The following is a 27041-nucleotide window of genomic DNA, read 5'->3' as shown; positions in this document are numbered from 1 at the left end:
CCTAATGGAGTGAACGCGGCGCCCGCTCGCTGCACGAACCTCCACCCACCAGGTTATTAGAGTCCCGAATCTTCCGCACATGACCCTCAGGAACAAAACAAGACGTCATCTGAAAAATGCTGAGGGCAGAGACACCAGCGCCTCGTGCGCCGCCCGCAATGTCCTGCACCTTCAGGAAGGAGGATCACAATGTACGGTAACACTATGGCGTGCACTTATCAGCCTCACACGACGCGGCAGACGCTACACGTAAACAAGATGGCGTTTATTTGGTCCGTTGGCAGGTACAGGGAGAAAGCTGCGGTCTTACAAAACATCAAATATAAATAACCTGCAACAATGCACAGAGCGGAGAATAGAAAGACGGCGCCGGCAGCGCCGCGTGGACTGGGCGCCTGATGTGGCACTTGGTAGAAAACAGTCACTGAAAAACATTAGGGTGTGAGAAACGTAATGCTCTAGAACCGCCCAGAACCGGAGGAACATAAATACACAGAGGGGCGAGGCGCCCAGAGAACATGGCTGACCGCATAAATAAACATGGCTGCCAGACTCCTAGACGTGGGCAGCCGGCAGTGTGAAAAGGGGGATCGAGCTGCAGACATTTAACACACCCTAAAAATCACATAATATAAAAAACCCATTAACAGTTGTCAGTCAGCGCAGACGCCTCAGTCCAGAGCGATGATGTCATCGTCCTGCTCTGGTGGCGCCTCTACACGCTTCCGCTTGTTGCTCACGGCGTCTTCGTCCGACAGCTTCCTCTTCAGCGTCACCGTCTCCATGTTGACATCGGCACTGCTGGAAGGACTCTCCTCATCGGAGTCCACGATTAACACGTCATCTTGTTCTTGAGCTTCAGAAACAAACAAACCGTCAAAGTGTCGCTGTGAGACCCCCACAAGATGCAGACCGCCGCCCCACAGACACTGCCATGCTGTGTGCTTAGTATTAGGCCTCTACAGGTTTGGAGCTTTCCTATTCACCAACAGCAAGCAGAGGTCTTAACGTGAGAAATAACATGAGAAGATGTCTGATGCTGCGCCTGGCTCTGGTACCTGTGGACGTGGATGGCTGCGCGCCGTCGTCGCTGCCGTTGGTGATACCTTTACCACTTTCTTCTACAGCTTTCTGAGGCGCTTTGTCTGGAGCGTCTCCCACGACCTCGAACTCGACGTCCTTCTCCAAATCTTCACTGAAAAGGTCATCGTAGAAAGGTCAACATGACCGACCCGTCACAGCTACTTACACTCCTACCCCTGGGGTCACTTACCTATGTAGCACATTAATTAGCAGGGTGTAGTCCTGAAGAAAGTCGTCCGCCTGCAGCCTGGTGCCGTTCCGGATGCCAAAGTCTGACAAGTGCCGGTTGTTGTTTGCTGTAAGGCAAAAATGAAAAGGGGATCAACAAAATCCAGCAGGGAGAGGACAGAGGTGGCGGGGGGGGGGCAGGACAGAGGTGGCAGGGGGGGGGCAGGACAGAGGTGGCAGGGGGGCGGGGCAGGACAGAGGTGGCGGGGGGGGGCAGGACAGAGGTGGCGGGGGGGGCAGGACAGAGGTGGCGGGGGGGGCAGGACAGAGGTGGCGGGGGGGGCAGGACAGAGGTGGCGGGGGGGGCAGGACAGAGGTGGCGGGGGGGGCAGGACAGAGGTGGCGGGGGGGGGCAGGACAGAGGTGGCGGGGGGGGGGCAGGACAGAGGTGGCAGGACAGAGGTGGCGGGGGGGGGGCAGGACAGAGGTGGCGGGGGGGGGGGCAGGACAGAGGTGGCGGGGGGGGGGGCAGGACAGAGGTGGCGGGGGGGGGGGCAGGACAGAGGTGGCGGGGGGGGGGCAGGACAGAGGTGGCAGGACAGAGGTGGCGGGGGGGGGGGGCAGGACAGAGGTGGCGGGGGGGGGGGCAGGACAGAGGTGGCGGGGGGGGGCAGGACAGAGGTGGCGGGGGGGGGGCAGGACAGAGGTGGCGGGGGGGGGGCAGGACAGAGGTGGCGGGGGGCAGGACACGGGCCCAGACTCTGTGCAGAGAGGAGGTGGCGGGGAGGACACAGCGGCGCCCTCTACTGGGGCACACACAGTATAACCACACACCGGATCCACTCACAAATCATCCCGACTGGAAACCTCCTACCAACTTGTGTCCGCAGCTGTGGGGGGTCTCTACGGTTACACACAACAGTCTGATCCTGTCACCGAGTCTCCCTTCTGAAGGAGAGCACAAGCAGTCACTTACCTTCGGTCTCTCCAGCCTCAGAGGAAATCAGGATTGTGCCTTTACCATCTTCAATCTGCACATCCGGAGCCACCATGCCAAACTTCTCCTTTATTATCTGCAGACAGAAAAACTCCTTTAGGGTCCATTCACACATCTGCAGAACACGGACACTGGCCATGTGCGTTCCGCATTTTGTGGACCGCACTATAAAAGATGCGTTTTCTTGTCCGTGGCTGCGGACAAGAATAGGACATGTTCCATTTTTTTCCGGGGCCGCGAAATGGAAGTGCGGATGCGGGCAGCACACTGTGTGCTATCTGCATCGTTTGCAGCCCCATTGAAAATGAATGGGTCCGCACCTGTTCCTCAAAATTGCGGAACGGATGCAGACCCATTTTGCGGACGTGTGAATGGACCCTTAATGTAACCAGGGGCTGACCGGGAACTTTGGGGCCCTAGAAAAAAAAAAAGGCCCAAAATGACAGACGGCGAGGACAGCAATATCATAGTGTAGCACAAAATCCAGCTCCAGCAGAACAGAACACCAGAGGCTGCCATGTTCTGTCCTCCTCCTCCTGTTGCCTCTGAGGGTCAGAGCACCAAGGAGGGAACCTGAGGCCGCAGAAGCACCGGCCCCCAACAGCAACAGAGCGTCAGATCGTTATGTACCCAGCCCCTCCCTGTAGGGTCTACCTCTAGTCTGTCCCTGAATGTAACTCAGCAGAAGAGTGCAGCTCTGGAGTATAATACAGGATAGAACTCAGGATAAGTAATGTATGTACACAGTGACTGCACCAGCAGAATAGTGAGTGCAGCTCTGGAGTATAATACAGGATGTAACTCAGGATCAGTACAGGATAAGTAATGTATGTACACAGTGACTGCACCAGCAGAATAGTGAGTGCAGCTCTGGAGTATAATACAGGATGTAACTCAGGATCAGTACAGGATAAGTAATGTATGTACACAGTGACTGCACCAGCAGAATAGTGAGTGCAGCTCTGGAGTATAATACAGGATGTAACTCAGGATCAGTACAGGATAAGTAATGTATGTACACAGTGACTGCACCTGCAGAATAGTGAGTGCAGCTCTGGAGTATAATACAGGATGTAACTCAGGATCAGTACAGGATCAGAACTGTATGTACACAGTGACTGCACCAGCAGAATAGTGAGTGCAGCTCTGGAGTATAATACAGGATGTAACTCAGGATCAGTACAGGATAAGTAATGTATGTACACAGTGACTGCACCAGCAGAATAGTGAGTGCAGCTCTGGAGTATAATACAGGATCAGTACAGAACAGGCTGAGGAGTGCAGGATACCAGTCGCTTTATTCATGTAACACATTCTGATAAATAAGGTGGTACCCTTTTGAAACGCGTTACATGAATAAAGAGACTCTGGTATCCTGCTTCTTTTGGACGTGCTGCATTTCCCTTATTCCTTCCCTTGGAGGGTCCATGTGCTTCTCAGAGTTGTGCCTGCCTTTGCACCAACTATCGGGTGAGCCTCATTACCTACCTGCTGTTCTAGGTCTCTAGTGCACGCGTACTTCACCATGGATCGCTGTGTTAATTTTATTTCTCTCTTTTCGATGTACAGGGACATTACACACAATATTCGAACGTCTAGCTTTTAGTATGGAGCCGATATAAGGTGCCTTAGGGCCGACTCACACAACCGTGCTCAGTGCAATAGACCCACATTCTGACTATGATGAACCGTGACGCCATCAGTTCAGGTCAGGGGAGTAGCAGTCAATCTGGGAACTGCTGACACACGGCCTGTGTTTCCTGGACAGAGCACGATTATATGAATCAGCAATTACACTTTTCTGGAGCGGTCATCGACTAAATATTCTCATTTCGTGAAGTGACCGGGGTGGGGTTACGGTGTCATGTATTAGGCACAGTCATTACGCACCTTGTCCTGTAGACTTTCTACGGTCACCTTGTGAACATTTAACTTGACGGTGACTTCTGGGCGGTTGGCGCACACATAGCAGTTGGGGTTCGGGGAGTCCAGCATACAGGGCACCAGCAGCTTCTTGCGGGGGTTGGGCTGTTTGTTCAGAAATACCTAAAAGAGCGAGAGCACAGAGTCAGGTTCACCACTTTCTTCAGATGAAACACAACAACCAGTATGGACGCTACGTACCGTTCTGCACTGTTCAAGGTTCCCAGATAAAACCTTCAGCCCCTCCAGCACAATCAGCCCGGATATGACAGCGTTGGTTGTGGCAATCGCTGGAATGATGTTCCCGGCCATGGCTGTGTGAATAAGACACGTACACAACCTATACTGACTTGTACCCATAGGAAAAGTAGTGGGGCCACCAGCTGCTGGGAAACCACCAGTATGTCCAGCAGCCAGGGGCTACAGAGCATGCACAGGAGCTTACACTTAATATCAAACCGGCTCTTCATGTTCATACTGAAGATGTTCATCCTGAGGTTAGCTGCAGAAGTCACAAAGTCCATTGCTGGGGCGTCATCCTAGAAGAGAATACAAGACCAATTATTAGAAGAGGGTACAGACGTCTATGGCTTGTATATTATCCATACGGATGCATTCCCGTCTCACAACCCTAAACGCCTTCATCTCTTCTCCGTCCCAGTGTTTCAGTCTTCCCCCAAAACCCACTTCACCACCATTACAAACTTCCCACCCTCCTCTCCAGATCACATCTCGCCACCTGGGCACCATTTCACCTCATCCCCAACCTCACCACAGTGCTTATCCCTGCCCTAAAACATCTCTTCAACCCCTCACTAACCACCGATGCTTCCCCTCCTGTTTTAAACAAGCCACCATCGCACCCGCACTACCTCCTCATATCATTCCCTTTCTGCTGGTGCCTCTTAAAGGGAACCTGTCATCTGGATTTGGTGTATAGAGCTGAGGACATGGTTTGCTAAATGGCCGCTAGCACATCCGCAATATCCAGCCCCATAGCTCTGTGTGCTTTTATTGAGTAAAAAACAAACGATTTGATACATATGCAAATTAACCTGAGATGAGTCCCGTTCCTGAGAGGAGTCCATGAGCTGATGCCAGCACAGGGAAGGAACACTATGGCGACACTGCATATGTGCCAGCTCACGCATCGCGAGATTACGGCGCTCTAGCTTTCTGACTTCGGGGAGCAAGGAGGAGATTCTAAGGATGCAGGGCGGTGCTGGGCTCCTTCACGCTGGACTCATCTCAGGTTAATTTGCATATATGTCAAATCAGATTTTTTGACACAATAAAAGCACACAGAGCTATGGGGACTGGGTATTGCGGATGTGCTAGCGGCCATCTAGCAACCCATGTCCTCAGCTCTGTCTGTGTACAGCTCTAAGGCTCTGTCCTAGGACGCCTGCTCTTCTTAATCTACATTTTCAGCCTGGGACCGCTCAGAGTCCCATGGATTTCAGTAACCATTTTATGCTGACGACACACAAATCTGCCTCTCTGGTCCAGACATCACACAATGCCTATCTTCTATAGCCTAGTCTCGCTTTCTAAAACTTAACATGAATAAAACAGAACTTATCATTTTCCCCATCGCACTCAGCCCCCTCATCAGATTTTTCTATTACGATCAATGGCTGCACACTCTTCCCGGTTAACCAAGCCCGCTGCCTTGGAGTGACCGTGGATCCTGCCCTTTCCTTCCGACCGCACATCCAAGCCCTTTCCACCACCTGCCGCCTCCAACTCAAAAATCTCTCCAACTCACATATTTCTCAACCCCGTCTGCAAAAATGCTTGTACACGTCGTCATCATCTCCCGCCGAGACTACTGTAACACCCTCCTCTGTGGTCCTCCATCTAGCACTCACGCCCTGCCGATCTATCCTCAAATCTGCTGCCCGACTGATCCACTTCTTCCCCCGTTACTCTTCTGTTTCTTTTTTATTTATCTTACTTGTATAGGGCTGACATATTCTGCATCGTTTCACAGTCACTCACTGTTCCCTACGAGTCTTTCATTGGAGTGCGGGAGGAAAACGGAAAACCCAGAGGAAACCCGCAACAACATGGGGAGAACATACAAACTCCATGCAGATGTTGTACTTGGTCACATTTGAACCTGGGACCCCACTGAGCCACAGTGCTCTGCCAATTCCTTCACTGGCTCCCCACTGCCCAGAGAATACTATACAAAACATTGTGACATACAAGGCCGTCCTCAAACTGTCCCCTCCATATATCTGTGACCTGATCTCCCACACGTAATCTCCGATACTCCAGAGAGACAACCCCTACTCTCCTCCACGATTTCTCCTGTGCATCCCCCATACTCGAACTCTCTACCCCAACATATCAGACTCTCACCAACAGTGGAATCCTTCAAAAGAAACCTGAAACCCACCTCTTCAGACAAGCCTACAACCCGTGACCCTGCTGCCTCTATACCGCCATGACCCGCTTCTCCCATCCCTTGTAGATTGTAAGCCCTCGTGGGCAGGATCCTCCTTCTGTACCAGTCTGTAATTGATCTTGTTTAAGCTTATTGCAATTGTATGTGCGCCCCATGGAATGAACAGCGCTCTACTGTTTTATGCTGATTGCGCAGGAGGTGATGCTTCGTTAACCGAGACATACATCAATCCCAAGTACTGCCTGATTTCCCGTTGTTGGTTTGTGTCTTAGAAGCTGGACTCCAACCCCTATCATTGTTTTATGTTTGTCCGCTTAGCAGCTCGTAATAGAGGGAGAAGCGGTTTACGGACACTCACCTTGTCCCACACCAGTTCCGCACCGTCTCCCTTTTTAGACAACTGATCCCTTAAAGTCTTGACACTTTGAGAAAACAGCTGAGCGTAACCAGCAACGTCCAGAACCTGCTGATCTTTCAGGCCGACCACCGACGCGTTCTTCTGTTCTGCAGAATCTTTTTCTGTAAAAGAAAATAAAGAGGACATCAGGGTGAAACAGAGAAAATCAGTAACAACTGCAGATTTCTACGTTCCTGATGCAGTAGAACTTTGGTCTCCATCCTGTGGACCTCCAGCTGTCGAAAAACTACAAATCCCAGCAGGCCCTGACAGCTGAAGGTTAGAGACCACTGCACTAGAAGTTCCAAAACACTGGGGACGTCTCCTAAGGTGTAAGACACTTAGCTGTAGCTCACACAGTGATGGCGGCAGTGACTGGTGGACAACGTGGTCACATGACATAGTGACAGACTGTTATAACGCCTTACTCCTGGGCTATGCACCCACTACAGGCAGCAAGCAGCACCCTGGGGATCACGGGGGATGGTGGAGATCTGCTGCTATTGCCTGAGACCAGGCATGGATTACAACTCCCATCTTACGATGCAGTAGCTCCAGACGTAAAGCATGATTCATTATAGGGGGATCAGTCAGGGCATGACAAAGCTCATCTTTTATGGAGAGGATTGTATAAACTGCAGCAATTACCGTTGTTCTGCAGGCTGGCCCAGTCCAGGGGCACTGGGGGCTTCCTCTTCCTCCACAGTTTGTCCATGGTCAGGAGGTAGGAGATGTCATCTTTGAAAAGCTGCAAAGAAGTCATGCAATTCTCAGAAAGCTGGGCCCTGCACCCCAGGATACGACCCTGACACCACGCGAGCTTCTTACCTTGTTAAAGAGCTTCACCGGATCATACCCTGTGGACTTGGACCACTGCTTGGTGGATACGCGCTTGATGTCCCCGTCCTCATTGGAATCATTGGCCCTTTGTGCGGCTTCTGTGGGCTCCCCTGAGATCAAGACAACCAGGCTGTGAGCATAGCAGTGTCCTAGATATGGCAGATCATACCCTACAGTATATACATATCACAGCGGGCACAGCGCAATACTCACAGGAGGCCTCCGGGTCAGCCGTGTCTGGGGAGACCTCTTGATCTGCATCCTCCTCTCCAAATAACTGACTGCAGAGAGGAGACAAAAGGGGTTTATAGGCAATAGATGGTGATGGGACCCCGCCATTACTGGCCACATGATATACTGTGCACTAGGAGGCCGTTATCTCGAGATGTAGCCAGGTATCAGCCACAGTCGTGTGGAAGGTGCACATATCCCACACACTCATCCTAGACATGAGCACAGGCTGATGGCATCTTACTTGAACAGGTATTTTGCCCACACAATGCAGTGGATGGGCTCGGAGGGAGTGTTCCGGATGGTGCAGCCGGGGAAGGTCTTCTGGGTGGGTTTGGGTTGACATTCATAGCACTCTGTGACCCCCTAATAAAAACAAGGTAAGCCGTGAGCTCCACTGCTCCACAGTGTAGAGGAGACCAGCACATCACAGCTACACACCTTCTTGATGACTGTGACCTGCCCCAGGTACCCGGCCGTGCCGCTCTCTATCAGGGGGATGTCTGCTGCCAGACACATTCGGTTCACATGGTTCCGCGCAGCTGAGTAAAACAGATGAATAATGAGAATACACCGCGCTGACTGAAACAGACCAATCATGATGGCACACACTGCCTAATACATGAGGGGGTGCTTGTGCCCACCGCATCCTTAGCAGACATTGTGTAACAAAGGAGGGTTCCTGTGCCATTGTAGTGGTGGTAGTTTTGCACCAAAATAATGTCCGTCCATCTTCAGAGACTGGAAACATCTGCAGAATTCTCTCTTAACCCAAAGAAGACTGGCACCTGGTGAACATCAGCAGCATGTACCTTACAGAAATCTTATCCCTACATCTCCACCAAACCTCCTAACAGATCGATGGCAGGCCCACCTCCCAATCTGCACAACATCTGAATGTACTAACTCCAGGACCAGCCGTATGATGGAGTTTACAATGGCCGATCTAGGGCACATAATATAGCGCCATCATATAGAGGTGTAGAAGAAGGTCAATCTGATGTGACATCTCCAGCAGCCGTACCTCTGTTGTCCAAGGCGTTCATCACCAGCGTGAATCTCCTGAAGAACTCAACGTCATACTCAGCACTGAGGAGACAAGAAAACACCAATCAGGTGAGTGACGAACCCAAAAGAGGCCGGAGGACGAGAAGCCACACCATTACCTCATCAATGGCCGACAACAGGGGGCAGTACATTGTATTCTCCTGTCCTACAGTCATCCTCTCCCCTGAAATGGCTGATAACAGGGGGAAATAGACTGTATTCTCCTGTCCTACAGTCATCCTCTCCCCTGAAATGGCTGATAACAGGGGGCAATAGACTGTATTCTCCTGTCCTACAGTCATCCTCTCCCCTGAAATGGCTGATAACAGGGAGCAATAGACTGTATTCTCCTGTCCTACAGTCATCCTCTCCCCTGAAATGGCTGATAACAGGAGGCAATAGACTGTATTCTCCTGTCCTACAGTCATCCTCTCCCCTGAAATGGCTGATAACAGGGAGCAATAGACTGTATTCTCCTGTCCTACAGTCATCCTCTCCCCTGAAATGGCTGATAACAGGGGGCAATAGACTGTATTCTCCTGTCCTACAGTCATCCTCTCCCCTGAAATGGCTGATAACAGTGAGCAATAGACTGTAGTCTCCTGTCCTACAGTCATCCTCTCCCCTGAAATGGCTGATAACAGGGAGCAATAGACTGTATTCTCCTGTCCTACAGTCATCCTCTCCCCTGAAATGGCTGATAACAGGGGGCAATACACTGTATTCTCCTGTCCTACAGTCATCCTCTCCTCTGAAATGGCTGATAACAGGGGGCAATAGACTGTATTCTCCTGTCCTACAGTCATCCTCTCCCCTGAAATGGCTGATAACAGGGGGCAATAGACTGTATTCTCCTGTCCTACAGTCGTCCTCTCCCCTGAAATGGCTGATAACAGGGAGCAATAGACTGTAGTCTCCTGTCCTACAGTCATCCTCTCCCCTGAAATGGCTGATAACAGGGAGCAATAGACTGTATTCTCCTGTCCTACAGTCATCCTCTCCCCTGAAATGGCTGATAACAGGGGGCAATACACTGTATTCTCCTGTCCTACAGTCATCCTCTCCTCTGAAATGGCTGATAACAGGGGGCAATACACTGTATTCTCCTGTCCTACAGTCATCCTCTCCCCTGAAATGGCTGATAACAGGGGGCAATAGACTGTATTCTCCTGTCCTACAGTCGTCCTCTCCCCTGAAATGGCTGATAACAGGGGGCAATAGACTGTATTCTCCTGTCCTACAGTCATCCTCTCCCCTGAAATGGCTGATAACAGGGAGCAATAGACTGTATTCTCCTGTCCTACAGTCATCCTCTCCCCTGAAATGGCTGATAACAGGGAGCAATAGACTGTAGTCTCCTGTCCTACAGTCATCATCTCCCCTGAAATGGCTGATAACAGGGAGCAATAGACTGTATTCTCCTGTCCTACAGTCATCATCTCCCCTGAAATGGCTGATAACAGGGAGCAATAGACTGTATTCTCCTGTCCTACAGTCATCCTCTCCCCTGAAATGGCTGATAACGGGGAGCAATAGACTGTATTCTCCTGTCCTACAGTCATCCTCTCCTCTGACATGGCTGATAACAGGGGGGCAATAGACTGTATTCTCCTGTCCTACAGTCATCCTCCCCCTGAAATGGCTGATAACAGGGGGCAATAGACTGTATTCTCCTGTCCTACAGTCATCCTCTCCCCTGAAATGGCTGATAACAGAGGGCAATAGACTGTATTCTCCTGTCCTACAGTCATCCTCTCCTCTGAAATGGCTGATAACAGGGGGCAATAGACTGTATTCTCCTGTCCTACAGTCATCCTCTCCCCTGAAATGGCTGATAACAGGGGGCAATAGACTGTATTCTCCTGTCCTACAGTCATCCTCTCCCCTGAAATGGCTGATAACAGGGGACAATAGACTGTATTCTCCTGTCCTACAGTCGTCCTCTCCCCTGAAATGGCTGATAACAGGGGGCAATAGATTGTATTCTCCTGTCCTACAGTCATCCTCTCCCCTGAAATGGCTGATAACAGGGAGCAATAGACTGTATTCTCCTGTCCTACAGTCATCCTCTCCCCTGAAATGGCTGATAACAGGGAGCAATAGACTGTATTCTCCTGTCCTACAGTCATCCTCTCCCCTGAAATGGCTGATAACAGGAGGCAATAGACTGTATTCTCCTGTCCTACAGTCATCCTCTCCTCTGAAATGGCTGATAACAGGGGGCAATAGACTGTATTCTCCTGTCCTACAGTCATCCTCTCCCCTGAAATGGCTGATAACAGGGGGCAATAGACTGTATTCTCCCGTCCTACAGTCATCCTCTCCCCTGAAATGGCTGATAACAGAGGGCAATAGACTGTATTCTCCTGTCCTACAGTCATCCTCCCCCCTGAAATGGCTGATAACAGGGGGCAATAGACTGTATTCTCCTGTCCTACAGTCATCCTCTCCCCTGAAATGGCTGATAACAGGGGGCAATAGACTGTATTCTGTCAGCAGTGGAGAGATTTCCCCGTGCTGCGCTGCTGATTTTACACACGTTAGGCCTCATGCACACGACCGTTGTGTGCAATTTGCAGAACGGCACAGACAACCATTGCTAAAAATGCCTATTCTTGCACGGAAAACGGACAGGTTATATTCTTTTTACAGACCACGGAACGGAGCAACGGATGCGGACGGCACACGGAGTGCTGTCCGCATCTTTTGCGGCCCCATTGAAGTGAATGGGTCCGCACCCAAGCAACTAAAACTGCGGCTCAGATGCGGACCAAATCAACGGTTGTGTGCATGAGGCCTGAAGCTGCAGATTTCCTCCTATGGTCTGATCGGCGCTGGTCGCCATGTGTGACTCTACCCTAACACTGGACGCACAGCCGGACACTACAAGGGAGCAGGAATGGGGGTACGAGGCACAGGCTCACTTCATGATGCTGTCGTGATAAGCGGTGATGCTCGCCCCCGGACAGAACTGCAGGACGCTTTCTTTGGCCACCTGAGGATAAAATAAAGAACGAACCGGTCAGTGACTAAACGCTGAGGCCGCAGGTCACATGACCCGACAGACAGCGGAGCCCTTACCTGCGCCTTTGATCGCCCCACATGTTTCTTCTGGAACAAGAACTGCCTGTTGAGGTTACTGACGTCAATCGTGTCCAGATCGATCTAGAAAACACAGAAGATCATCAGCGTTACAGAGAGGAGCGACGCTCTGCAGGAGCAAACGGGCAGCAACCCCCTGCTGAGAAAGGTGAGATCCTGCCTGTAATGTTCTGCAGAAGGGGATATCATGAGATGCTCTGCAGGAGGCTGACTTCAGGGGTCCTATCTTGGGGGAATAATAAGATGCTCTGCAGGGGTCTCTGTCCCCCGGGGGAATATCATGAGATGCTCTGCAGGGCTCTCAGTCCCCCGGGGGAATATCATGAGATGCTCTGCAGGGCTCTCAGTCCCCCGGGGGAATATCATGAGATGCTCTGCAGGGCTCTCAGTCCCCCGGGGGAATATCATGAGATGCTCTGCAGGGCTCTCAGTCCCCCGGGGGAATATCATGAGATGCTCTGCAGGGCTCTCAGTCCCCCGGGGGAATATCATGAGATGCTCTGCAGGGCTCTCAGTCCCCCGGGGGAATATCATGAGATGCTCTGCAGGGCTCTCAGTCCCCCGGGGGAATATCATGAGATGCTCTGCAGGGCTCTCAGTCCCCCGGGGGAATATCATGAGATGCTCTGCAGGGCTCTCAGTCCCCCGGGGGAATATCATGAGATGCTCTGCAGGGCTCTCAGTCCCCCGGGGGAATATCATGAGATGCTCTGCAGGGCTCTCAGTCCCCCGGGGGAATATCATGAGATGCTCTGCAGGGCTCTCAGTCCCCCGGGGGAATATCATGAGATGCTCTGCAGGGCTCTCAGTCCCCCGGGGGAATATCATGAGATGCTCTGCAGGGCTCTCAGTCCCCCGGGGGAATATCATGAGATGCTCTGCAGGGCTCTCAGTCCCCCGGGGGAATATCATGAGATGCTCTGCAGGGCTCTCAGTCCCCCGGGGGAATATCATGAGATGCTCTGCAGGGCTCTCAGTCCCCCGGGCTACCATGAGATGCTCTGCAGGGCTCTCAGTCCCGGGCTACCATGAGATGCTCTGCAGGGCTCTCAGTCCCGGGCTACCATGAGATGCTCTGCAGGGCTCTCAGTCCCGGGCTACCATGAGATGCTCTGCAGGGCTCTCAGTCCCGGGCTACCATGAGATGCTCTGCAGGGCTCTCAGTCCCGGGCTACCATGAGATGCTCTGCAGGGCTCTCAGTCCCGGGCTACCATGAGATGCTCTGCAGGGCTCTCAGTCCCGGGCTACCATGAGATGCTCTGCAGGGCTCTCAGTCCCGGGCTACCATGAGATGCTCTGCAGGGCTCTCAGTCCCGGGCTACCATGAGATGCTCTGCAGGGCTCTCTGTGTCCCGGGCTACCATGAGATGCTCTGCAGGGCTCTCTGTCCTGGGCTACAATGAGATGCTCTGCAGGGCTCTCTGTCCTGGGCTACCATGAGATGCTCTGCAGGGCTCTCTGTCCCGGGCTACCATGAGATGCTTTGCAGGGCTCTCTGTCCTGGGCTACCATGAGATGCTCTGCAGGGCTCTCTGTCCTGGGGGAGGGGTCTGCTTGCAGTGAGCGGACAATGGGGGCCCCTCGTGGCAGCAGAACCTCCTCGGAGGACCCCGGTCTCCTCTAGCTGTGCCTGCACCCCGACCTCCCCCTCATCTCCCGCACCACGTCCAGGTTGGTGAAGCCGGTGAGCAGAAGGTTCTTCAGTAACTCGCAGCCGATTCCTCCGGCGCCGACCATCAGCACCCGACAGCTGGACACCGCCTCCGCCAGTTCAGTGCGCAGCGCCCCGGTCACCGCCATCCTCAGCCTCCACCGCCGCCTCACAGCGCGGGAGACGCAACAGAGAGCCGGCCTGAAAGAGCGGCCCCTACCGGCGGGAAGACTCTCCGAGCGGTGTTACAACATGAGCGCGACACCTGGCGGCCGGAGGCTACACAGCACCGCAAGGGAAGGAGCGAGCGGCCTCTGGTGGTCACTGGGCGCACTACAGAATACCTCATCCTTAACCCGGCTGTCCGGTCACATTGTAATGTGAGGTACAACCTGAACTACAGCATGACAGATTGCGAGGCATGACCTGAAAATACAGCATGACAGACTGAGGTACAACCTGAACTACAGCATGACAGATTGCAAGGCATGACCTGAAAATACAGCGTGACAGACTGAGGTACAACCTGAACTACAGCATGACAGTCTGAGGTACAACCTTAACTACAGCATGACAGACTGTGAGGTACAATCTGAACTACAGCCTGACAGACTGTGAGGTACAACCTGAACTACAGCATGACAGACTGAGGTACAACCTGAACTACAGCATGACAGACTGTGAGGTACAACCTGGACTACAGCATGACAGACTGTGAGGTACAACCTGAACTACAGCATGACAGAGTGTGAGGTACAACCTGAACTACAGCATGACAGACTGAGGTACAACCTGAACTACAGCATGACAGACTGTGAGGCATAACCTGAACTACAGCATGACAGACTGTGAGGTACAACCTGGACTACAGCATGACAGACTGTGAGGTACAACCTGAACTACAGCATGACAGAGTGTGAGGTACAACCTGAACTACAGCATGACAGACTGAGGTACAACCTGAACTACAGCATGACAGACTGTGAGGCATAACCTGAACTACAGCATGACAGATTGTGAGGCATGACCTAAACTACAGCATGACAGACTGAGGTACCAGCATGACAGACTGTGAGGCATAACCTGAACTACAGCATGACAGACTGTGAGGCATAACCTGAACTACAGCATGACAGACTGAGGTACAACATGAACTACAGCATGACAATATGAAAATAAGAAAAAAACTATATTTATCATCAGACCTCCATGTGAATGACCCCCAATCAGACCTCCATGTGAATGACCCCCAATCAGACCTCCATGTGAATGACCCCCAATCAGACCTCCATGTGAATGACCCCAATCAGACCTCCATGTGAATGACCCCCAATCAGACCTCCATGTGAATGACCCCAATCAGACCTCCATGTAAATGACCCCCAATCAGACCTCCATGTGAATGACCCCCAATCAGACCTCCATGTGAATGACCCCTAATCAGACCTCCATGTGAATGACCCCCAATCAGACCTCCATGTGAATGACCCCCAATCAGACCTCAATGTGAATGACCCCCAATCAGACCTCCATGTGAATGACCCCCAATCAGACCTCCATGTGACTGACCCCCAATCAGACCTCCATGTGAATGACCCCCAATCAGACCTCCATGTGAATGACCCCCAATCAGACCTCCATGTGAATGACCCCCAATCAGACCTCAATGTGAATGACCCCAATCAGACCTCCATGTGAATGACCCCCAATCAGACCTCCATGTGAATGACCCCCAATCAGACCTCCATGTGACTGACCCCCAATCAGACCTCCATGTGAATGACCCCCAATCAGACCTCCATGTGAATGACCCCCAATCAGACCTCCATGTGAATGACCCCCAATCAGACCTCCATGTGACTGACCCCCAATCAGACCTCCATGTGAATGACCCCCAATCAGACCTCCATGTTCAGATCAGATTACCCCCCCTGCTCCGGACGCCGCTGCTCCGGACGCCGCTGCTCCTCACATCTAGCGATCTTCTTCTTCCTGCCATATGCTGTGACCCGACACCGCACAGTGTGAGGTCACAGAGCGCCGATATCCCCGCGCTGTGCGCAATCAGAGGCGCAGGAAGCGGGAGTACGTAGCTTGAGAAGCGCTGCATTCGCCGCTTCCCGGTCCTCCTGTACTAATGAATGCCTCCATAACGGAAGCGCTGATTAGTATTCTCCCCATAAGACGCACTGACATTTCTCCCCCACTGTGGGCGGAAAAAAAGTGCGTCTTAGGCCTCATCCACACGACTGTTGTTTGGGTCCGCATCTGAGCCGCCGTTTTTGCGGCTCGGATGTGGACCCATTGACTTTAATGGGGCCGCAAAAGATGCGGACAGCACTCCGTGTGTACGTGCCCAGCGCCCACCCTCCGGGGCAGTGTCCTCCGGCTCCGTGTGTACGTGCCCAGCGCCCACCCTCCGGGGCAGTGTCCTCCGGCTCTGTGTGTACGTGCCCAGCGCCCACCCTCCGGGGCAGTGTCCTCCGGCTCTGTGTGTACGTGCCCAGCGCCCACCCTCCGGGGCAGTGTCCTCCGGCTCTGTGTGTACGTGCCCAGCGCCCACCCTCCGGGGCAGTGTCCTCCGGCCTGTGTGTACGTGCCCAGCGCCCACCCTCCGGGGCAGTGTCCTCCGGCTCTGTGTGTACGTGCCCAGCGCCCACCCTCCGGGGCAGTGTCCTCCGGCTCTGTGTGTACGTGCCCAGCGCCCACCCTCCGGGGCAGTGTCCTCCGGCTCTGTGTGTACGTGCCCAGCGCCCACCCTCCGGGGCAGTGTCCTCCGGCCTGTGTGTACGTGCCCAGCCTCCGGGGCAGTGTCCTCCGGCTCTGTGTGTACGTGCCCAGCGCCCACCCTCCGGGGCAGTGTCCTCCGGCTCTGTGTGTACGTGCCCAGCGCCCACCCTCCGGGGCAGTGTCCTCCGGCTCTGTGTGTACGTGCCCAGCGCCCACCCTCCAGGGCAGTGTCCTCCGGCTCTGTGTGTACGTGCCCAGCCTCCGGGGCAGTGTCCTCCGGCTCTGTGTGTACGTGCCCAGCCTCCGGGGCAGTGTCCTCCGGCTCTGTGTGTACGTGCCCAGCGCCCACCCTCCGGGGCAGTGTCCTCCGGCTCTGTGTGTACGTGCCCAGCGCCCACCCTCCGGGGCAGTGTCCTCCGGCTCTGTGTGTACGTGCCCAGCGCCCACCCTCCGGGGCAGTGTCCTCCGGCTCTGTGTGTACGTGCCCAGCGCCCACCCTCCGGGGCAGTGTCCTCCGGCTCTGTGTGTACGTGCCCAGCGCCCACCCTCCGGGGCAGTGTCCTCCGGCTCTGTGTGTACGTGCCCAGCGCCCACCCTCCGGGGCAGTGTCCTCCGGCTCTGTGTGTACGTGTCCAGCGCCCACCCTCCGGGGCAGTGTCCTCCGGCTCTGCGCGTACGTGCCCAGCGCCCACCCTCCGGGGCAGTGTCCTCCGGCTCTGCGCGTACGTGCCCAGCGCCCACCCTCCGGGGCAGTGTCCTCCGGCTCTGCGCGTACGTGCCCAGCGCCCACCCTCCGGGGCAGTGTCCTCCGGCTCTGCGCGTACGTGCCCAGCGCCCACCCTCCGTGGCAGTGTCCTCCGGCTCTGTGTGTACGTGCCCAGCGCCCACCCTCCGGGGCAGTGTCCTCCGGCCTGTGTGTACGTGCCCAGTGCCCACCCTCCGGGGCAGTGTCCTCCGGCTCTGTGTGTACGTGCCCAGCGCCCACCCTCCGGGGCAGTGTCCTCCGGCCTGTGTGTACGTGCCCAGCGCCCACCCTCCGGGGCAGTGTCCTCCGGCCTGTGTGTACGTGCCCAGCGCCCACCCTCCGGGGCAGTGTCCTCCGGCTCTGTGTGTACGTGCCCAGCGCCCACCCTCCGGGGCAGTGTCCTCCGGCTCTGTGTGTACGTGCCCAGCGCCCACCCTCCGGGGCAGTGTCCTCCGGCCTGTGTGTACGTGCCCAGCGCCCACCCTCCGGGGCAGTGTCCTCCGGCCTGTGTGTACGTGCCCAGCGCCCACCCTCCGGGGCAGTGTCCTCCGGCTCTGTGTGTACGTGCCCAGCGCCCACCCTCCGGGGCAGTGTCCTCCGGCTCTGTGTGTACGTGCCCACCCTCCGGGGCAGTGTCCTCCGGCTCTGTGTGTACGTGCCCAGCGCCCACCCTCCGGGGCAGTGTCCTCCGGCCTGTGTGTACGTGCCCAGCGCCCACCCTCCGGGGCAGTGTCCTCCGGCTCTGTGACCTGCTGACCCCGGACAGATCTGTGATTGCAACAGAGAGCAAAGTGTGACCGGTGCCGAGAGCCGGGGTGAGAGCCCATACAGCCCCGGAACGCAGAAGACACGCACGGCTCCAGCTCCTCATGGCCCCCACCGCGCTCTCGTTCTTCCTGTGGCCCCTCTTCCTGGGAGCCCTAGGATCAGGTGAAGTAAAAGCAGATCCTGCTCCTTCATTATTATTCTGTATTTGAGAACGCCATCATTTCCAGGGGGGCGCTGTACGTCTAGGGGGTCCACATACATCATCTAAAACACAAGTACCACGGGCATGAAACTATGACGGGTGCAGAGGAGCTTACAATCTACAAGGGAAGGACCCAGTGGGTGAGGGTAGAAGCTGTGCGGTGGCAGCCGGGTCATTGCAGGTGGCGCTCACGTGTGGATATGTGCTGCGCCTGCAGAATTGTGAGCCGAAAGCCGGCATTTTACAGTAGAAGCAATGGAGACGAGATCGAAACAAAACCACAGGCTCCACTGTATCTGAAGCGGGCATCACCCTCTGTATGGTGGCAGCGCCAGATCACTGGCCCAAAGTCATTTAATTCCTTCCTTTACGTTAAGGACGGCTCATACAAATGATGTGAATAAGAAACCAACTTCAGCCTCGTTGTACAGAGTGACTGCACCAGCAGAATAGTGAGTGCAGCTCTGGAGTATAATGCAGGATGTAACTCAGGACCAGTACAGGATAAGTAATGTATGTACACAGTGACTGCACCAGCAGAATAGTGAGTGCAGCTCTGGAGTATAATGCAGGATGTAACTCAGGACCAGTACAGGATAAGTAATGTATGTACACGGTGACTGCACCAGCAGAATAGTGAGTACAGCTCTGGAGTATAATGCAGGATGTAACTCAGGACCAGTACAGGATCAGTAATGTATGTACACGGTGACTGCACCAGCAGAATAGTGAGTGCAGCTCTGGAGTATAATACAGGATGTAACTCAGGATCAGTACAGGATAAGTAATGTATGTACACAGTGACTGCACCAGCAGAATAGTGAGTGCAGCTCTGGAGTATAATACAGGATGTAACTCAGGATCAGTACAGGATAAGTAATGCATGTACACATTGACTGCACCAGCAGAATAGTGAGTGCAGCTCTGGAGTATAATACAGGATGTAACTCAGGATCAGTACAGGATAAGTAATGTATGTGTACAGTGACTGCACCAGCAGAATAGTGAGTGCAGCTCTGGAGTATAATACAGGATGTAACTCAGGATCAGTACAGGATAAGTAATGTATGTACACAGTGACTGCACCAGCAGAATAGTGAGTGCAGCTCTGGAGTATAATACAGGATGTAACTCAGGATCAGTACAGGATAAGTAATGTATGTACACAGTGACTGCACCAGCAGAATAGTGAGTGCAGCTCTGGAGTATAATACAGGATGTAACTCAGGATCAGTACAGGATAAGTAATGTATGTAGACAGTGACTGCACCAGCAGAATAGTGAGTGCAGCTCTGGAGTATATTACAGGATGTAACTCGGGATCAGTACAGGATAAGTAATGTATGTACACAGTGACTGCACCAGCAGAATAGTGAGTGCAGCTCTGGAGTATAATACAGGATGTAACTCAGGATCAGTACAGGATAAGTAATGTATGTACACAGTGACTGCACCAGCAGAATAGTGAGTGCAGCTCTGGAGTATAATACAGGATGTAACTCAGGATCAGTACAGGATAAGTAATGTATGTACACAGTGACTGCACCAGCAGAATAGTGAGTGCAGCTCTGCAGTATAATACAGGATGTAACTCAGGATCAGTACAGGATAAGTAATGTATGTAGACAGTGACTGCACCAGCAGAATAGTGAGTGCAGCTCTGGAGTATATTACAGGATGTAACTCGGGATCAGTACAGGATAAGTAATGTATGTACACAGTGACTGCACCAGCAGAATAGTGAGTGCAGCTCTGGAGTATATTACAGGATGTAACTCGGGATCAGTACAGGATAAGTAATGTATGTACACAGTGACTGCACCAGCAGAATAGTGAGTGCAGCTCTGGAGTATAATACAGGATGTAACTCAGGATCAGTACAGGATAAGTAATGTATGTACACAGTGACTGCACCAGCAGAATAGTGAGTGCAGCTCTGGAGTATAATACAGGATGTAACTCAGGATCAGTACAGGATAAGTATTGTATGTACACAGTGACTGCACCAGCAGAATAGTGAGTGCAGCTCTGGAGTATAATACAGGATGTAACTCAGGTTCAGTACAGGATAAGTAATGTATGTACACAGTGACTGCACCAGCAGAATAGTGAGTGCAGCTCTGGACTAAAAGATCACAGTAATAATATATTACATGGATTTATTTTCTTATATGATGTGTGAAATACATATTCTAACACTGCTGCTTACAGGTCTGGACAACGGTCACCCTCAGGTTGAGACACAGTACGGGAAATTGAGGGGGAAGACACTGTCGGTTAGGGAGACAGACAGAACAGTCCACGCCTTCTATGGAGTTCCTTTCGCCAAACCTCCAGTGGGTCCATTACGATTTGCAGCTCCAGAACCCCCTGAATCCTGGAGCTCGGTCAGAGAGGCCCAAGAACATGCCCCTCTGTGAGTGTTTGGTGATTACAATGATTTACCAGGTATCTGGTAGTGGAGCTGCACGTGCAACACATGATGTGAATACTCATTTTATAACAAAATCATTTTCTCAAACTCCAGATGTCAACAAAACCGCCGCGTCCTGGAACAAATGACGAGGTTTGTGAATATTACCCTGCCACCATTGTCAGAAGACTGCCTGTACCTAAATATCTTCACCCCAGCGGACAGAGAGAAAGGTCTCAAACTGCCCGTGAGTTACTTGTCATTAGGATTCTTGTTCTTACAAAGATGATTAAGGGGATCAGTACTATCGACAGAAGTGACCCGCGTCTCTCCAGCTGTTGTGTGACTATATAGATGGCGGTGACCTGTGTCTCTCCGGCTGTTGTGTGACTATATAGATGGCGGTGACCTGTGTCTCTCCGGCTGTTGTGTGACTATATAGATGGCGGTGAGCTGTGTCTCTCCGGCTGTTGTGTGACTATATAGATGGCGGTGACCTGTGTCTCTCCGGCTGTTGTGTGACTATATAGATGGTGGTGACACGCGTCTCTCCAGCTGTTGTGTGACTATATAGATGGCGGTGACCCGCGTCTCTCCGGCTGTTGTGTGACTATATAGATGGCGGTGACCTGTGTCTCTCCGGCTGTTGTGTGACTATATAGATGGTGGTGACCTGTGTCTCTCCAGCTGTTGTGTGACTATATAGATGGTGGTGACCTGTGTCTTTCCGGCTGTTGTGTGACTATATAGATGGTGGTGACCCGCGTCTCTCCGGCTGTTGTGTGACTATATAGATGCCGGTGACCCGCGTCTCTCCGGCTGTTGTGTGACTATATAGATGGTGGTGACCTGTGTCTCTCCGGCTATTGTGTGACTATAAAGATGGTGGTGACCTGTGTCTCTCCAGCTGTTGTGTGAATATATAGATGGTGGTGACCTGGGTCTCTCCGGCTGTTGTGTGACTATATAAACAGTGGTGACCTGGGTCTCTCTGGCTGTTGCGTGACTATATAGACAGTGGTGACATGTGTGTGTCTCTCCAGCTGTTGTGTGACTATATAGACAGTAGTGACCCGCGTCTCTCCAGCTGTTGTGTGACTATATGGACAGTGGTGACCTGTGTCTCTCCGGCTGCTGTGTGACTATATAGACAGTGGTGACCTGGGTCTCTCCGGCTGTGGTATGACTATATAGACAGTGGTGACCTGTATCTCTCTGGCTGTTGTGTGACTATATAGACAGTAGTGACCCGCGTCTCTCTGGCTGTTGTGTTACTATATAGACATTAGTGACCCGCGTCTCTCCGGCTGTTGTGTGACTATATAGACATTAGTGACCCGCGTCTCTCTGGCTGTTGTGTGACTATATAGACATTAGTGACCCGCGTCTCTCTGGCTGTTGTGTGACTATATAGACAGTAGTGACCCGCGTCTCTGTGGCTGTTGTGTTACTATATAGACATTAGTGACCCGCGTCTCTCTGGCTGTTGTGTGACTATATAGACATTAGTGACCCGCGTCTCTCTGGCTGTTGTGTGACTATATAGACATTAGTGACCCGCGTCTCTCCGGCTGTTGTGTGACTATATAGATGGCGGTGACCTGCGTCTCTCTGGCTGTTGTGTGACTATATAGACATTAGTGACCCGCGTCTCTCCGGCTGTTGTGTGACTATATAGACAGTAGTGACCCGCGTCTCTCTGGCTGTTGTGTCACTATATAGACAGTAGTGACCCGCGTCTCTCCAGCTGTTGTGTTACTATATAGATGTTAGTGACCTGTGTCTCTCCAGCTGTTGTGTGACTATATAGACAGTGGTGACCCGCGTCTCTCTGGCTGTTGTGTGACTATATAGACAGTAGTGACCCGCGTCTCTCCAGCTGTTGTGTGACCATCTAGACAGTGGTGACCCGCGTCTCTCTGGCTGTTGTGTGACTATATAGACAGTGGTGACTTGTGTCTCTCCGGCTGTTGTGTGACTATATAGACAGTAGTGACCCGCGTCTCTCCGGCTGTTGTGTGACTATATAGACAGTGGTGACCCGCGTCTCGATGGCTGTTGTGTGACTATATAGACAGTGGTGACTTGTGTCTCTCTGGCTGTTGTGTGACTATATAGACAGTGGTGACCCGCGTCTCTCTGGCTGTTGTGTGACTATATAGACAGTTGTGACCCGCGTCTCTCCAGCTGTTTTGTGACTATATAGATGGCGGTGACCTGTGTCTCTCCGGCTGTTGTGTGACTATATAGACATTAGTGACCCGCGTCTCTCCGGCTGTTGTGTGACTATATAGACAGTGGTGACCCGCGTCTCGATGGCTGTTGTGTGACTATATAGACAGTGGTGACCTGTGTCTCTCTGGCTGTTGTGTGACTATATAGACATTAGTGACCCCGTCTCTCCGGCTGTTGTGTGACTATATAGACAGTGGTGACCCGCGTCTCTCTGGCTGTTGTGTGACTATATAGACATTAGTGACCCGCGTCTCTCTGGCTGTTGTGTGACTATATAGACATTAGTGACCCGCGTCTCTCCGGCTGTTGTGTGACTATATAGATGGCGGTGACCTGCGTCTCTCTGGCTGTTGTGTGACTATATAGACATTAGTGACCCGCGTCTCTCCGGCTGTTGTGTGACTATATAGACAGTAGTGACCCGCGTCTCTCTGGCTGTTGTGTCACTATATAGACAGTAGTGACCCGCGTCTCTCCAGCTGTTGTGTTACTATATAGATGTTAGTGACCTGTGTCTCTCCAGCTGTTGTGTGACTATATAGACAGTGGTGACCCGCGTCTCTCTGGCTGTTGTGTGACTATATAGACAGTAGTGACCCGCGTCTCTCCAGCTGTTGTGTGACCATCTAGACAGTGGTGACCCGCGTCTCTCTGGCTGTTGTGTGACTATATAGACAGTGGTGACTTGTGTCTCTCCGGCTGTTGTGTGACTATATAGACAGTAGTGACCCGCGTCTCTCCGGCTGTTGTGTGACTATATAGACAGTGGTGACCCGCGTCTCGATGGCTGTTGTGTGACTATATAGACAGTGGTGACTTGTGTCTCTCTGGCTGTTGTGTGGCTATATAGACAGTGGTGACCCGCGTCTCTCTGGCTGTTGTGTGACTATATAGACAGTTGTGACCCGCGTCTCTCCAGCTGTTTTGTGACTATATAGATGGCGGTGACCTGTGTCTCTCCGGCTGTTGTGTGACTATATAGACATTAGTGACCCGCGTCTCTCCGGCTGTTGTGTGACTATATAGACAGTGGTGACCCGCGTCTCGATGGCTGTTGTGTGACTATATAGACAGTGGTGACCTGTGTCTCTCTGGCTGTTGTGTGACTATATAGACATTAGTGACCCCGTCTCTCCGGCTGTTGTGTGACTATATAGACAGTGGTGACCCGCGTCTCTCTGGCTGTTGTGTGACTATATAGACATTAGTGACCCGCGTCTCTCTGGCTGTTGTGTGACTATATAGACATTAGTGACCCGCGTCTCTCCGGCTGTTGTGTGACTATATAGATGGCGGTGACCTGCGTCTCTCTGGCTGTTGTGTGACTATATAGACATTAGTGACCCGCGTCTCTCCGGCTGTTGTGTGACTATATAGACAGTAGTGACCTGCGTCTCTCTGGCTGTTGTGTCACTATATAGACAGTAGTGACCCGCGTCTCTCCAGCTGTTGTGTTACTATATAGATGTTAGTGACCTGTGTCTCTCCAGCTGTTGTGTGACTATATAGACAGTGGTGACCCGCGTCTCTCTGGCTGTTGTGTGACTATATAGACAGTAGTGACCCGCGTCTCTCCAGCTGTTGTGTGACCATCTAGACAGTGGTGACCCGCGTCTCTCTGGCTGTTGTGTGACTATATAGACAGTGGTGACTTGTGTCTCTCCGGCTGTTGTGTGACTATATAGACAGTAGTGACCCGCGTCTCTCCGGCTGTTGTGTGACTATATAGACAGTGGTGACCCGCGTCTCGATGGCTGTTGTGTGACTATATAGACAGTGGTGACCTGTGTCTCTCTGGCTGTTGTGTGACTATATAGACATTAGTGACCCCGTCTCTCCGGCTGTTGTGTGACTATATAGACAGTGGTGACCCGCGTCTCTCTGGCTGTTGTGTGACTATATAGACAGTGGTGACCCGCGTCTCTCCGGCTGTTGTGTGACTATATAGATGGCGGTGACCTGTGTCTCTCCGGCTGTTGTGTGACTATATAACTTAGTTTCATACCATGTTCTGTAACCCTGTCTGTACCATTTCTCTCCAGGTCATGGTATTTATTCATGGAGGAGGATTACAATTTGGGGGTGCAGGAATGTTTGAGGGGTATGCATTAAGTGCGTACGAGAATGTAGTTGTTGCATCCATCCAGTACAGACTGGGATTCCTGGGATTTTTCAGGTGAGTGATCAATACAGTTGACTTTGTGACAAGAATGTATAAATTGGGGGAGGGCGGGAGTCAGGGCTGAATACAGAAAAGAGCAGAAACAGGAGAGATGTAGTGACCCATCTGGCCCTGCAGGTGGCGATCAACACTAACACAACAACCAAAACGCAGATGCTTTCTGCAGCTGATGGCGCCATCTAGAGGCTGAGAGCAGAGAAAAGAGACGCACAGGACTCTCATTATTTCACCGCTGATCTCTAAATGTCTGTATAACATCTGGACGTTCTGACGCTCCTTATCATTTCTGTCCCAGCACCAGAGATAAACAAGTCCCAGGGAACTATGGATTCTTTGACCAGGTTGCGGCCCTCCGGTGGGTTCAGGAGAACATTGGGGATTTTGGAGGTGACCCCAATATAGTGACCATATTTGGTGAATCGGCGGGTGCGGTCAGTGTCTCACTCCTGGTAAGCTTCCCCGACTGATATCACTGGGAGATCCTTCAGCTCCCAGCATGCACTGCTCACCAGCCTGGTCTCCATAATGTCATGAGATCCCTGTGACGTCATGGCCGCTGCTCCCGCATCACTGACATCACCTTGTGTTTCATTTCCAATGACCACAGCTGCTGTCCCCAATGTCAAGAGGTCTCTTCCACCGAGCCATCGCTGAGAGTGGGGTCGCCCTAATTCCAGATCTGATGGAGGACAAACCCCAGGAACTCACCTCTACCCTGAAGGTAAGTACCCCGTCCACAAATACGGACACCAATCACCAACCAAGCATGGTGGAACCATGACGGAAAGTACTCAGATCACGGTGAACGGATAGGCGGCATTCTCAGTGATGTCACCGCTGATCTCTAGTGAATGGATAGGTGGCATTCTCAGTGATGTCACCGCTGATCTCTAGTGAATGGATAGGCTGCATTCTCAGTGATGTCACTGCTGATCTCTAGTGACGGATAGGCGGCATTCTCAGTGATGTCACCGCTGATCTCTAGTGAATGGATAGGCAGCATTCTCAGTGATGTCACCGCTGATCTCTAGTAAATGGATAGTCGGCATTCTCAGTGATGTCACCGCTGATCTCTAGTAAATGGATAGGTGGCATTCTCAGTGATGTCACCGCTGATCTCTAGTGATGGATAGGCGGCATTCTCAGTGATGTCACTGCTGATCTCTAGTGAATGGATAGGCAGCATTCTCAGTGATGTCACCGCTGATCTCTAGTGATGGATAGGCGGCATTCTCAGTGATGTCACCGCTGATCTCTAGTAAATGGATAGGCAGCATTCTCAGTGATGTCACCGCTGATCTCTAGTGAATGGATAGGCAGCATTCTCAGTGATGTCACCGCTGATCTCTAGTGAATAGAGAGGCGGCATTCTCAGTGATGTCACCGCTGATCTCTAGTGAATAGAGAGGCGGCATTCTCAGTGATGTCACCGCTGATCTCTAGTGAATGGATAGGCTGCATTCTTAGTGATGTCACCGCTGATCTCTAGTGAATGGATAGGCGGCATTCTCAGTGATGTCACCGCTGATCTCTAGTGATGGATAGGCGGCATTCTCAGTGATGTCACCGCTGATCTCTACTGATGGATAGGCGGCATTCTCAGTGATGTCACTGCTGATCTCTAGGCTGCATTCTCAGTGATGTCACCGCTGATCTCTAGTGAATGGATAGGCATCATTTTCAGTGATGTCACCGCTGATTTCTAGTGAATGGATAGGCGTCATTCTCAGTGATGTCACTGCTGATCTCTAGTGAATGGATAGGCGTCATTCTCAGTGGTCACCGCTGATCTCTAGTGAATGGATAGGCGGCATTCTCAGTGATGTCACCGCTGATCTCGAGTGAATGGATAGGCGGCATTCTCAGTGATGTCACCGCTGATCTCTAGTGACTGGATAGGTGGCATTCTCAGT

The 27041-nt window shown here is 52.3% G+C and overlaps 2 protein-coding genes across 2 annotated transcripts in view; one reads left to right on the top strand and one right to left on the bottom strand.

Annotated features, from left to right (window-relative positions):
- Window positions 1-250: 250 nt before the first annotated feature.
- UBA2 (ubiquitin like modifier activating enzyme 2) lies at window positions 251-14093 on the bottom strand. The gene is made up of 17 exons (XM_044271035.1): window positions 13865-14093; window positions 12181-12264; window positions 12024-12094; window positions 9077-9141; window positions 8494-8594; window positions 8297-8418; window positions 8035-8102; window positions 7810-7931; window positions 7630-7729; window positions 6943-7103; window positions 4617-4710; window positions 4373-4485; window positions 4139-4294; window positions 2228-2324; window positions 1274-1379; window positions 1059-1195; window positions 251-856 (listed from the first exon to the last, which is right to left on the bottom strand). Exons 1-17 carry the CDS (start codon window positions 14000-14002, stop codon window positions 672-674), a joined length of 1920 nt encoding a protein of 639 aa, XP_044126970.1. The 5' UTR covers window positions 14003-14093; the 3' UTR covers window positions 251-671.
- Window positions 14094-18104: 4011 nt separating this feature from the next.
- Window positions 18105-27041, top strand: part of LOC122920546 (carboxylesterase 5A-like) — a 59041-nt gene continuing 50104 nt past the window's right edge. Inside the window, exons 1-6 of the mRNA XM_044270131.1 lie at window positions 18105-18258; window positions 20510-20714; window positions 20826-20958; window positions 24989-25122; window positions 25424-25577; window positions 25736-25849. Of these exons, the coding sequence (XP_044126066.1) occupies window positions 18198-18258; window positions 20510-20714; window positions 20826-20958; window positions 24989-25122; window positions 25424-25577; window positions 25736-25849 (801 nt within the window). The 5' untranslated portion in view covers window positions 18105-18197. The remainder of the gene's footprint in view (window positions 18259-20509; window positions 20715-20825; window positions 20959-24988; window positions 25123-25423; window positions 25578-25735; window positions 25850-27041) is intronic.

The sequence above is a fragment of the Bufo gargarizans genome, chromosome 10 (genome assembly GCF_014858855.1).
Source record: "Bufo gargarizans isolate SCDJY-AF-19 chromosome 10, ASM1485885v1, whole genome shotgun sequence".
NCBI classification, from domain to species: Eukaryota; Metazoa; Chordata; class Amphibia; order Anura; family Bufonidae; genus Bufo; species Bufo gargarizans.
This window is presented reverse-complemented; position numbering and strand designations above follow the sequence as displayed.